This window comes from Meles meles, chromosome 5 (assembly GCF_922984935.1).
Source record: "Meles meles chromosome 5, mMelMel3.1 paternal haplotype, whole genome shotgun sequence".
In the NCBI taxonomy this organism is placed as follows: domain Eukaryota; kingdom Metazoa; phylum Chordata; class Mammalia; order Carnivora; family Mustelidae; genus Meles; species Meles meles.
The window spans coordinates 133,053,814-133,068,059 of record NC_060070.1 but is presented as its reverse complement, the minus strand read 5'-3'; the positions used below and the strand labels follow the sequence as shown (position 1 = coordinate 133,068,059).

The 14,246-nt window shown below is 38.8% G+C and overlaps 1 protein-coding gene across 2 annotated transcripts in view; it reads left to right on the top strand.

Annotated features, from left to right (window-relative positions):
* Window positions 1-14,246, top strand: part of F13A1 (coagulation factor XIII A chain) — a 167,188-nt gene that overhangs the window by 100,052 nt on the left and 52,890 nt on the right. For both annotated transcript variants that reach the window (XM_046004210.1, XM_046004209.1), the window contains exon 8: window positions 1,736-1,874. In XM_046004210.1, coding sequence (XP_045860166.1) covers window positions 1,736-1,874 — 139 coding nt within the window. The remainder of the gene's footprint in view (window positions 1-1,735; window positions 1,875-14,246) is intronic.

Here is a 14,246-nt window from a genome sequence, read left to right as displayed (position 1 = left end):
GAAAATTGAAAAGACCCTCTGCCCTTCCTCCAGCTGTCTACAATTTCACTATCCCACTGTAATTCCTTTGGGCTTAGAACCAGATAAAATAGCAAACACCTTCCAACCATTTATGCCTTTTATATGAAAAGGTCATCAGATCTATTGCTGAAAACAGGCTTTGGTGGTCAGCTATGAAAAAACAGAAGAACATGTGGGGAAGTCAGAGTAAGAATGAACCCCAAGAGGGAAGTGGGAAGGAAGGAGGTACAGGTCCCCAGTGTCAGCTTCATCTGTCTTAAAATTATGAGGTCAGGCAAAGTCTGGAACAATTTTCATTCTGTGAATTAGTGGTAAGCCAGAAATAAAGCTAGAGTGCCAATCATCTTACTGGTAAAACTGCGGCTTGAATAGGGTCCGTGAATCAATACAGGAAGATGGAAGTAGGAAGCAAGTGGGAGCCATCATTTTTGTTTGGGATATTAAGATAAAGTCAGATAATGAGGACACTTGAATGCTACCAGACTCAAGTTTGGACTTCCAAGGTTGTTTTATTGAAGGAGGTGGATAGCCTTTAGTTAAAAATGCTAAACTATTCTGAAGAAAAAAAGGCAAACCAAGTCATTAATCTTAAAATTGTCAGCTGAATTATTTTCAATGAACCCTGATGTCTGGCATCCTGGGAACCAGGGAGGGCATTTGGATTGAGTTTAATCAATAGGTACATATGGAAAGAGATGCATCCAGGTAATTTATTATCTAGCAATTAAAATGAATCTGTGGTGTCACCCTCCACCAAGTGTCACAAGAGCAAATTCCAGCCAGGAGAGCAAACCCCACTGAGGACCTCTATTATAACTTCCTATTAGCTGAGGTTTGGTTTTTGTTTGTTTGTTTGTTTTGTTTTGTTTTTCAGTTAAAATTTTTTTATTAGTTTCAGAGGTAGAATTTAGTGATGCATCATTTCATATAACCCCCAGCGCTCATTACATCAAGTGCCCTCCTTAAAGCCCATCACTGTTACACCATCCCCCACCCACCACACCTCCAGCAACCCTCAGTTCGGTTTCTAGAGTTCAGTGTCTCTTAAGTTTTGTCTCCCTTTCTGATTTCATCTTATTTTACTTCTCCTTTCCTTCCCCATGTCCATCTGTTTTTGTTTTTTTTTTCCTTAAATTCTACATATGGGTGAAATCACGTGGTATTTGTCTTTCTCCGGGGCACCTGTGTGGCTCAGTCAGTTAAGTCTCTGACTTTGACTCAGGTCTTGATCTCAGGGTCCTGGGATCAAGCCCTGAATTGGGCTCCCCACTCAACATGGAGTCTGCTTATCCCTTTTTCTCCCTTTGCCACTCTCCCTGTTTGTGCTCCTCCTTTCTCTCTCAAATAAATAAATAAAATCTAGCTGAGTTTTAAAAAAAAATTATTTTCAGAAACACAGTCCTATTAAATGGACTAAAATAACACTACTTAAGTGATTGAGTGATTAGCAACTAAACAATTAGAACCCCATTGTTGGGATTTTAGTCCTTTTATTCCATTAATTCTGAATGAACACATAGCAAGGTTTCTGTCCACAGTCCCAAAGCTTAACAGTAGTCTCCCTTCTTCAGTATGGAACATTTGAAGTTAAAACGTGTGCAAAGGGCTTTTCTTTTTGGTAAAGAAGGAAGTCCTTTATGAGAAGGAATTGTTCACAATGTATATATTAAATTTTGGTGATGGGTTTAGCTGTGGCCTATCCTTTCTCCTGCAGTTTTGCGATGCCTTGGGATTCCAGCAAGAGTTGTTACCAATTACTTCTCAGCCCATGATAATGATGCCAATTTGCAAATGGACATCTTCCTGGAAGAAGATGGGAACGTGAACTCCAAACTCACCAAGGATTCAGTGTGGTGAGTTTGATTTACAAGGGCACTTGCTGATATCAAATTAGAGTGACATTACACATTAACCACAGGACAGACTGGGTCTAAAGTTTCTTTGCCTTCTATGTTAAGGGCTGTTCAATACCACAGGCAAAAATGTCTGATTGGTAGAGTTTTTTTTTAGTGAATGAATGAGAATTGTTACTGAACAGGCAGTTTGCATTTCCGGTAATAAAGATCAATCATTGCATTACGACAGCAACCCCTGGAAAGGGTCATGGTTTTAGCTATGCCTTCAGGTGAGAGTCCATACTAGCTTGTCTCTACTTTAGTATGAGAATATTATGGTGAGGGGCAGAAATAGTGGAGTCGAGTATTCTCTATGTCAGGACTCCAGGAATAATATAGCTAGCACTTATTAAGCACTTACTATGTACCAGTGTCTGTGTGTATGTGATTTCATCTTACTCTTTTAACAGCTGTATCATGTGGGTGCTTATTAGTATCACCATTTACAGAAAAGGAAACCAGACCCAGAGAGGTTAAAGCAATTTGCTCAAGGTCACACATCTAATAAGCTCAAAATAAAACCCAAGTGAATCTGACCCTTAACCACGATTTTTTTTTTGCCTTTGCAGTATGAGATTACTCTTTAATTTTTTTAAAAAATTTACTTTTTTATTTTAGAAAGAGAGGGAGGAAAGAGCGTGCAAGTAGGGGGTGGGGGAAGAGGGAGAGAGAATCGCAAACAGACTCCCTGCTGAGCATGGAGCCTGACATGGGCTCATCTCACAACCCTGAGATCATGACCTGAGCCAAAATCAAAAGTCAAATGCTCAACTGAGTGAGCCACCCAGGTGTCCTTGGGAATGCTCTTTGAATGTGAAGATGTGGTTCTTCGTGACTGGTGACCTCATCTTTCAAACAGAGATAGGAATGAGAATAAAGTTACAATTGTCATTAATACCAACCACATCTTTCTTTCACTGCCCTGAGTAGCTGCACCACAGCTCGCTACGGGGGGTTTAAGATTCCAGAGAAATTTCCTATGTTCATGGGACCTACTCAGTCCAAAACAATATTCTAGAAACAGGAGAAAAAACCCAAACGTGAAGGCTATTTATGAAAGTCTAAATGGGGGAAATTGCTAGGCATTGAACTAGTTGGAATCTCCAAGCCAAAAGTGTGTCTACTATGGTAGCTCTGTTTAAGTAATAAAGCGAAAAGACTGTCAGTTGCAAAAGCATCCAAACGGGGATGGGAGGAAGTTACAAGCTCATTTGAAGAGACATTAAAAGTTAGAAGTGCCTTTACTCCCCCGTGTTACAGGAATGAATCGCAGTGGTAGGAGCAGTATTAACTTGCCAGTACTGGTAAACGCTCATTGGAGGATGTGGAGGGAAGGAAATCAGGGAACTAGTAGCAGTGTGGTACTATGAATAAAAAATAGTGCAGTTCATTTGAAGGGAATGAGCTGAGGAATGGTAAGCCAGAGAGTACAGGCAAGACAAAAACCTCACCTCTGTAAATTGAACAGCAATTTAAAGCATCATTTAAGCCCTTGGAATCACAGTATAGCATCCCTGCATGTATATGGAATTAAAAAAAAAAAAAAAAGACCAAAATAGCTGCCCTAAAAGCCTGTTGTGACAGTGGAAAATGGCAAAATGAGAATTATTTGGTATTCTGTACTTTGTGCCTTTTCTTACACACACACACACACACACATACACACACATGCGCACATGTGCTTAATGCCTTAGTAGCCAACCAAAGTTCAAAATTATTCCTCCCTATTCGTTGATCTAAATGCTTCCACCATGAATCCCCATGGACCCCCTAACAAATAACTCCACAAGGCCCTTAACAAAATTGATAACAAATTGTGAAGCTGTTAGATCTTGCTCTTGGTAACCCTTTCCTCTTTTGGCTTCCTACTCTGAATTGCTTTCCCTGTCTTTGTCAGCCTTTGATCCCTCATTGCCTTCCACAAATGTCCCATCACCCTGGGACTATGTTCTCTGCTCTGGGTGCCTCACCCATCCTCCACCACCAGACCACTGACCTAGGCTCCTCTTCCCTGCCCTTGCATGACTCATGGGTTTTCAACATATGGTGACTGACGTCTCACTAACTAGCTGATGTGGACCCAACTTGGGACACGTCTGACCATGGAGCACAAAAACTGAAGGGCTCAGTCGGGTCTGAGTCCAAAGCCTGGCTCTGTCAATAACAGCTGTGTGACCTTGGGCAAGGAACAACCTCTCTGTGCATTTTTCCTCCTCTAAAGTGGAGATGACAGAATTTCCTATTTCACTCAGCCCAGAGCAGAGCATAACAGGTGCCTAATGAATGTTAGCTGTCATTATTGCCTTCATTATTAGTCACACAGCTGGAATTTCTTGGAGGCAATATGTTGCCATCAACCTAAGCACATTGAAGCAGTCAGAAAAGAAGGGGGTGTCCCATGTCCTGAGATGACTGTGCCATTTCTGTACCTTTGGGGTATTTTTAAAACACAATCAGAAATGTGTGTCTCCCCCCACAGACCCCAGTGCAAACACTAGCGGACCCTACAGACTATAGATGTTCCATAAAACCAAAAGAATCTCTAGGACCCTCAGGATCTGACTTTGACAGTTACTTGCCCTGTGACCTTGAGAAAAATGACTTCGCCTCTCTGAGCTTCGGTTTCTTCATCAGTTGAATAAGGGTAACCATTTCCTGATGGGGTAGCTGTGACAATTAAATGAGGTAATACAGGTAAAGTATTTACCACAGTGCTAGGACCAGAGGGTGTGCTCCCCTATGCCTACTAATGAGATTAGTAATAGCCTTGGGTAAGAAGCTGGAGCTGCTTGAACTATAGATTGGCCAGCAAGAGAGGGGGAGGGGCTGAAGGCTGACAGAGGCTGAGGTGAAGGCAGGGAGGATTTGGTGGGCATCAGCTGATCACTGAGAAGACAGCACAGCATGGCTAGGAAAACATGGCCTAACAGATTTCCTAGCAGGGATCTCAGAGGCAAGTGGCCTCCCCCAGGACCCCAGACTCACTTCCCTCCACAGGCTCCAGTCAGACAAACTCACCCCAACTCCCTCCTGGTTTGTGCATGGCTCCTGCGCTCCCTTCCCTGCCCCCTCCTCTCTTTCTAAAGGCAACCACGAGAATGACTTCTTGGTTTCTCTGTCTTGTGCTTCCACCATGTCTTTCACGTGGAGGTAACCTGATGGTACACGGTTTGTGGTGAGTTCATTTGTCCATCTGGGTCTCTATGCCTGAAAGTATTCCTCTTTCCCATGACTCATCCAGGTCCAGTGTGGCCAGAGTAGAAGTAAGCCAGTACAAGGAGCTCAGAGAGCCAGTGCAAGAATGCTTTCAAGGGCATAGTATGCGCTGCACTCCCCAGGGCCAGAGGGTGGGGGATGCAAGGCATGGATTTCAGCTCCTGCTCTGACTTCTTCTTCTCCCTCTAGCACCACAGACCATGGAGGGCTGACTGCTTATGTGCCTGCCTCCCGGTTTGGCACCTTTGGTCCCTCCAAGGTGAATTTCGGGAGCAGCAATTTTGCAGAGTGATCACACTGTTGATCCCCACCAAGGGAAGGGTCCGTTTCTTAGCAATTCAGGAGAGGGAGGGGCCAAGGAACCTAGAAGGGCACAGCTGGGTAGAGTAATTGGACCTCACCGTAGCAAATGAAATTCTGAGTGGACCAATGCAAGGTAACATATCCTGGAAGGAGCAATTTAAGCCGCCTGTCCCCTGTGTGCTGATGGGTTTTGAATTATGTGTAACCTCTGGAGGAAGGCAACTATGAATCACTGCGGACAGTTTAATGAAGATGCTTGCACAATGTTTAGCTGCAGTGCGAACAGTGAATAGAGAGATGACGGTTCATTGAGGAGGGAGAACACGGCTCGCTCCCTGGGCAGGGGTAAAGTGTCGGTTTGGCCTCACCTTGCAGGAACTCAGTTTGATCCCCTCATTACATGACTATCACAGTGGAAATGGGAACAATTTTAAAAGAAAGGGATGGTGGCACTTATTAGTGTCGTGAAGGTATTTCAGTGAAAGGCTCTTCTCCTTCTAAATGAAAGCATTATCCTGTGTCCTTTTTGCTGGAGTGGATGTAGTCAGATCTGATGATTCTGGGTGAAAGAACCATGCCCACCTCTTGGCTGGCCCTCACCAGACAGCAGCCCCCATGGGGGAGAGCAATGTCTGATCAAATTTGTTTTCGTTTGTTTTGTCAGCAGGTAACAGGGTGCAGGGCATAGAGCAAGGACTTGATAAATGGAATTGGTTGGGAAATTTTCTGATGTTCATTTAACTGAATAAATGTCATTTAATTCATTCAATAAACACTACGGTGCACTATTATGTCCAAATACCAGATTCTAAGGATTCAGAGAGAAATTAGAGTCACTACCCTTAAGGAGCTTGATCCAATGTTCGTGGGTGAGACAACCACATATAGAACTCTAAAAAATGTAGGATAGGTTGTAACATGAGGCAGGAGGCATGGAGGTAAGGGGAAGGGGCTTCCATCCTAAGCCCAGAGGAGCAAAGGGAAAGGCTGTTCACATGGGAAGTGGCCATGGACTCAAAGCCATTATCCCCCCTGCAATCTTCTGGTTGTGCTATTCACAGACGGAATGCCCAGAAAATGACCTTAGCTCACAAATGAAACTCAGGGGTTTGTCTATAAAAGTCAAAAGCACTGAGATGAGACAACCAGAGACCAATCTGCTTCAAGGACCCAGCAGGAAGGAATGAAAGCTCCTGCAGAGTTAGCCTATCTTCTTATGACCATAGTTGTTGAATATCAAAACTCGTTCTAACTCAACTTCCAGCCCCTTGCCACTCCTTCCTTTACAACATCAAGAACAGCTGGCTTTTTGCCCACCATCCTGAAGGAGTTAATGCCCCCAGGCTGTGCATTGAATGAGGAGCAGATGGAGTTAATACTGTTTAGGGGCAGGGATGTACCCTTCTATCCTTCCTTCCGTATTCTCCACCCATCATCCCCTCTCCTACTTCTCTACCCTCTAGGCACTGAGTCCTTTTTTTTGTTTTTTTTAATTGTGTTATGTTAGTCACCATACAATACTTCATTAGTTCTTGATGTAGTGTTCCATGATTCATTGTTTTCATGTAATACCCAGTGCTCATCATCCCACGTGCCCTCCTTAATACCCATCATGGACTAACACATCCCCCCACCCCCCTGAAACGCTCTGATTGCTTCCCAGAGTCCATAGTGTCTCATGGTTTGTCTCCCCCTCTGATTTAACCCCTAAATCCTTTCTTCTCCTAAGGTCCTCTGTGTTCTTCCTCATGTTCTACATGAGTGAAACCATATGATAATGATCTTTCTCTGCTTGACTTACTTTGCTTAGCATAATCTCCTCCAGTTCCATCCATGTTGATGCAAATGGTGGGTATTCATCCTTTCTGATGGCTGAGTAACATTCCATTGTATATGTGAACCATAGGCAGTAATCCCTGAGTCCTTTAAAATAAACCCACCCCTCACTCTTAGTTTCAGAGCGGCCAACCGCCAACAGTGCTCCAGATTCCCTCTTGGAACCAACAGATTTGAGACCCTATGACTCCTTTTTGTCCAGCTTCTGAACCCCTCCCTCATGTGCCCCTTTCCATCTGGATCACATTCCCAGGGAAGTTGTTCATCTCCTGACAATGAAGCTTCGAGTTGGATGGGTGGAAGCATGTGCTGTCCATGCTCTCAGGATGTGAGGAGAAGGGGGCTGCACACATGGGTGTACACCCAGGCCCATAGCCAACTGGTCTGCTTCTCAGATTCTGGTTGATTAGCCGATTGGCAAATGTAGAAACATCCTAACTCGGAGTTTTAGACATTTTATATGATTTCAAAGATAATTGTAAAAACCATGAGTACTGTAACAATTAGCAAGTCTTTATTTCCTTTTCATTTGGAATTAAGTAGGGTTGATTAAACCGGCTTTTTATGATTTAATTTTTTTCAAAGAATTGTGAACTAGCAAATATATATTTCTCACTTTCAGTTCAATGTTGCCACAATCTAAGAATTATTCAGTGATCCACATGGAAAGTAATCACAATTTTATTCTGTTTTTTCCCCGGGGCATTATGGAAAAACACCAAATCAAATCAAACTATTCTTGTAATTTTGCCCTCCCTCTCTCTCTCCATGGTGCAAGGCAATATGATTAGTTCTGCCACTAATTAGCTGGGTCACTTCGGGCAAGTTGCTTGATTTCTCTGGACCTTAATTTTCTCTTACGTAAATGGATGAGTTCAGTCTTAATGAGCTCTAAGGTCATTTCTAACTCCCCAAAATTTTTTAAATAAATATCACTGTTCTTCCAGAAAGGCCTTTCCTCCCATATACAGGAGGTTCTACCACTTGCTCTGTGTGAGGACCTACTCACATGCACAGGGTCAGCTAGGATCCACCCAGTCACATTTAAGTGTCTCTTTGCAAACTGACTTCACATCAGCTCCCAAGGAAAGAATAACAAACAAAAACAACAAACAAAAACAAAAATCAGGCACACACCACAGAAAAAATTTGTAGTTGTAATTTCTGGCCTCAGTGGATCTGGTTCTTTAAAAAAAAAAATCCAACTTCCTTCATGCTTGCTGGAAAGAGTACAGCCATTATTGTTTTATTTTTCTCACTTCAAATGCAAAAAAAAAAACAAAAAACAAAAAAAACAAAAGAACAAAAACTCTGCTGTAGTGGGTAGTATTGAATCTATAAACAAAGCTCTTTGGAAGCAAGTTTTAGAGCAGGAATTAAACAGCCTTCACACCTAGGAAACAGCACTGGGTACCATACTGATCCTAATTTTCATTGCAGTCTCTGCACTTGACATAGGGGTTTGACATTGTAGGCCTGTTTTTGAAATTTAAATCGATCTGTCTTGTTGTAGATGTTCAGTGTGTTCCAGCTAGTTAGACTTTCATGTTCTTATATCACACTAAGTTTTAATTACTGTATGTGCAAAAAAGATTATACAAAAATGAATTCCAAATAAAAAAGGCAGAGAAAATTTTCTGAATATAAACCCAACTGCTTAAACATGTTTAAGGGTTTGTAAAATTAACCGGTGATTCATCTAGGTTGCCAGTTTTGAACATCTACCATAGATATTTCTTTTCAAGTAGATTATCTTGTTAACCGCATTGCTGTCAGCCAAATTGTTTTTGAGGAAATCCCCTAAAACAAGATCACATGCTCTGTCACTGAAGAACTAAGAATATACACTCCGAATCTATACCAAAGTCTTGAAGAAAGGTTGGAAAAAGTTATTTGCCACCTCCAAAGAACCAAAATGCCTCATGCTTATGGAATGCTTTCTCTGTGCCAGGTCCTGATCTAAGTGGGTGACATGTAGTAACTCATTTAATATTTTTAACAAACTGTTAGGGTACTTGCTATTATTGTCCGCATTTATAGATGAAGAAACTGAGGCACACAGTAACCTAACCACAGTTACCAGCTGAAAAGTGGCAGAGTCTGATTTACAAATCTAAGGGTGTTGACTCTAAAGCCTATTTTTTATAACGCCTTTATTGAAATATAATTCACATATCAGTAATTATAAAATTGTGTTGCTGGTCTTGTAGTGTAGAAAGATGTAATCTGAATTACAATAATAGCACAAAGGACAGGGGAAATGGAACAAAGTTTTTGCATGCAGTTGAAAATAAGTTGGTATTAATCTGAATTAGAATTCTCAGATTCCGCAAAGAAACCACTAAGGAAAAACTGAAAAATATACAGTAAAAAGAAACAGAAAAAAAATTAAAATGGTATATTAGAAAATATCTTTTTACACAAAATAAGGAAGTAATGAAGAATAGAGGAAGAAAAAGGCATAATCCCTATAGCAAGGAATTTGCAAAATGGCAAATGTAAGTCCTACTTATCAGTAATTAAATGTTAATGAACACATATTAATATTAAGATTTGTTTTATGGCCTAACATATGGTCTATTCCAAAGAATGTTTCATTTCTCCTTGAGAAATGTGTATTTCGTTGTTGTTGGGTGGGATATTTCATAGCCATCCATGAGGTCTGTTGGTTTATTGTGTTGTTTTAGTCTTCTGTTTCCTTGCTAATCTTCCCCCTGTTTGTTCTGTCTGTAATTGAAAATGCAGTATTGAAGTCTCCAACTTTTATTTGTTAAATCATTTTTGTTTTGTTTGCTTGTTTGTGTTTATTGAGGTATAATTGACATATTAGTTTTAGGTGTGCAGTAATAATTTGTGTATATTGCAAAATGATCACCACAGTAAGTCTAGCTAATATTTGTTGCCATACATAGTTACAAAATGTGTGTGTGTGTGTGTGTGTGTCTGAGTCTAATGAGGACTTTTAAGAACTTACGTACCAACTTTCAAATAACTGGAAATTTATACCTTTTGACCCCCTTCACCCATTTTGCTTACTCCCTACTCCCACATCTGTTTGAATTGTTAAATTATCTTTTTTCTCTTCAATTTTGTCAGTTTTGCTTTTTTTGTATTTTGGGGCTCTCATATTAGATACAGATATTCTAATGATTGCTGTTTTCCTAAAGCATTACCCTTTAATCATTATAAAATGTCCTTCTGGGTGCTATACTCAACTAATGAATCATCGAACATTATATCAAAAACTAGTGATGTACTTACTATGCTTTGGCCAGTTGAATTTAAATTAAAAAAAAATGTCCTTCTTTGTCTCTAGTAACAATATTTGTCATAAAGTCTATTTTGTCTGATATAAATACAGCCTCTCCAGTTATCTTTATGTTCTATTTGCACAGTTTATGTTTTTCCATCTTTTTACTTTCAACCTATTTGCACCTTTGAATATGAAGTGTGTCCCTTAGATACAACATACAGTTTTGTTTTCCATCCAGAGATCTTGCTGATCTCTACCTTTTGATTTTAGTGTTTAGTCTACTAATGTGTAATGTAATTACTGATAAATAGGGTTTATATTTGCAATTTTGCTATTTCTTTTCCATATGCATTATGTCTTTTTTCTTCCCCTATTCCTCCATTACTTCTTACTTTGTGTAAAAAGATATTTTGTAGTATACTATTTTAATTCTTTTTCTTTTTCTTTTGACATATTTTTCAAGTTTTTCCTTACTGTTTCCCTGAGGATTACAATTTAAAACCATCATTTGAAACAACTAAGTTCATAATAATACCAATAAATTTCAGTAGCATACAAAAACGTTGTCCCATTCCCCTTGCCTTTTGCTCTGTTACAGTGATACAGAATGCATCTTTCTATATTATAAGCCATCAGCACAATTTTAGAATTACTACTTTATAAAGCTGTCTTTAAAATCAGAGGAAAAAAGAATTCAAACAAATACAAATTTATACTGTTTTTGTCTATTTCTCTATGTAAGTTACCTTTGCCTTCCTTTTTAAAGGGCAGTGTTTGCTAGATATACAGTTCTTATTTAATTTTTCCTTTCAGCAATTTGAGTACATCATTATACTACCTTCTAGCTTCTGTGGTTTCTGACGAGTAGTTAGTTTTATCCTACCGATGAACTCCTATAGGTAATGAATCATTTTCTCATATTGTATTCAAAATTCTCCTTTGTTTTCAGCTTTTGACAGTTTGATTCTGAGGTATTTAGGTATATATATCTCTGAGTTTAACCTTTTTGAAATATAACTTCTCAGGTGCCTATATCAATGTCTTATCAAATTTGGAAAGTTTTTAGCTATTAGCTTTTTCAAATATTCTTTCTGCTCCTTTCTCTCTTTCTTTTCTTTCAGGGACCTTCACTATGAGTATGTTGGTACTTTTGATAGTGTCCCACATGTCCCTGGGGAAAACATTTTTATTCATATTTTTTTCATTTCAATTTACTTATCTTCGAGTTCACTAATTCTTTCTTCTTTGTGTCTACCCCAATATACTTTTGAGACCCACTAGTGAATTTTTGAATTTTTCTTTCTAGTTATTATATATTTCAACTCCAGGATTTCTATTTGATTTCTATTCATAATTGTTATCTTTTCATTGATATCCTCTGTTTGATTAGACATTATTCACATGGTTTTCTTTAGTTTTTGAATATGCTTATAATACCTGATTTAAAATCTTTGTCTAGTAAAACCAATGTCTTGGCTTCCTCAGTGACACTTGACTGCTTTTTTTTTTTTTTTTCAGTGTATCGATCATACTTCTCTGTTTCTTTGTGTGTCTGCCATTTAAAAAAAAAAAAAAAACGTGCTGGCCATTTTAAATAATACAATGTGACAACTCTGTAAATCAGATTTCCTGCTCTCCAGAGTCTGTTGTAGAGGTTTGTAGGGTTGTTTCTGCTGCTACTCTTTGTTTAGTGACTTTCCTGAACGAATTCTGGAAAGTCTTTGTTTTTTATCATATGTGGCCACTGAAGTCTCTGCTGGGTTAGTTTAATTGTCAGTTAGCAATTGGACAGAATTTTCCTTTGTTAATTGAATTAGAAGTCATCAGTCCTCAAGGAGTTTTTTGTGTGTTGGGGGAATATCATTAATGCTCCACCAGTAAATTTGCAATTCTGCTGTAGCTTTTACAGCCTGTTAGCATCCACCATATCTCAAGGTCACTAGGAGGTGAGAGATTAGAACCCTCTTAGGGCCTTCCTGGCCATGCTCACTGACCTGCATATCTGTGTAGCTATCCAGACTCTTAAGAGTATGTCAGAGTTGTTCAAAGCCCGCTACGGACATCTCTGTCCTTGGGTTTGCCTTTTAAGTTCTTTTGGGGGTCAGCCTTTTATTATTACCAACTGGTATCATTCCTTAAGGCAGTGGTGATGTTAAACAGTCACTTCTAATTATTTTTGAAAAACAGTCTTTGGGTAGGCTATTTGCACAGGGTGAATTCTGAATCTAATCAAATAAAAAGAAATCCTGAGAATGGAGTTTTCAGAGAACCCCCAGACAGGTTAGTGGCAATTCTTTGGAGATGGGGCTTTTAGAGAGTTCCAAACCCAATTTTCTCCCCTTAATTTGTTGCTAGGTTGCAAGTTTTTATACCATAGTTGTGAGGCTCTTGACTTTCATGACTACTGTGGAGCTATGGAGAGGAGTGGGGATGAAAGCAAATTCGAATGCTACAAAGCTCACTATTCTTAATGAGACTCATTTGTTTTTGTTGAATAAGTTCCACCTCAGATTATTGTAAGTCTTTGATTCATTCCCAGAGTTCTAGAAAAGTTAGTTTGATCATGTTTCCTAACATTCCCATTGTTTTTATGAAGGAACAGTTTCTTGGAAGTCCTTACTCTGTCATTTTAGAAATGTTTCCGTAGAGCATACTCTTAACCACAACACAAGTGGTTCCAAATTAGGAGTCTACCACACTCCTTGAAAGTTTTACATATTGTAGTAATATTTAAGTATCTAGTGTCATTTTCCTGACATCCTATTGAAATAACAATATTTTATGTATATCTTTTTACTTCTCTATTTCTTTTGTACATTATAGGGTATTATATTGCTCTTTTAGAAATTGTATATAAAAAACTATCTGTGGGTTTCATTTCAGTACAATAAGAGATGTTATAAAAGATTTGTTTTAAAACTAGGAAGGGGCATTGTTTTTTGAAGGTTGAAAATCCCTTGACTAGACTCTCTTTCCATCCCTATCATAGTCCTGAAGAATATCTCCAAAGAGGCCTGAAGTCCTTATTCTACTCAAGAACCACTTTAAAGAAAAAAAAAAAAGGGAGTTTAAGAGGATAAAAAGAAATCAGAGGTTACTACAAATACCTCTCGGGAAATTAGAATGGAAAAGAAAGTGGGAGCCATTTGATAAACCACATAGAAAACAGAAAGGTATTTTCCATAATGAGAAAAATATCATGTTTTGGTTAATCATAAATTCTGCCTAAAAGTCATCATATATACCATTCAAATTTTGCCAGCTTTCAAATGATTAGAAGCTAATTAAATAAACACCATATAGGCTATATTGAATGTATTAATTTCTTTTGATGATTAATAAGAACTCTAGAAAAAACTTATATAAATAAGAGCTATCAACCTTAGAATTATACTTATAAATAGCTTTATAATACAAAATGGTGATTTTGGTACCTATTTAAACTATTGGCAAAAATTTTTTAAATTCCTTCAATAATTATGGATAAACCTGGCCATAATTTATTATAGACATTTTTTATACTTTAGAGTTATCTAAAAAAAAAATTCTCAAAATCTAATTTTTTCTTCATTTTCAGGTGTGAGATTAATTCCCAATTTGTGATGCCAGAGAGAGTAGTAAAGGGGAACAGGGTCTTATTTTCAAAATGAATCTAGTACATGGAACCCAAGAGAGTTACAGAGAGCTTTCTGCTAAGAAGTAATGGCAAATAGGGTTCATAT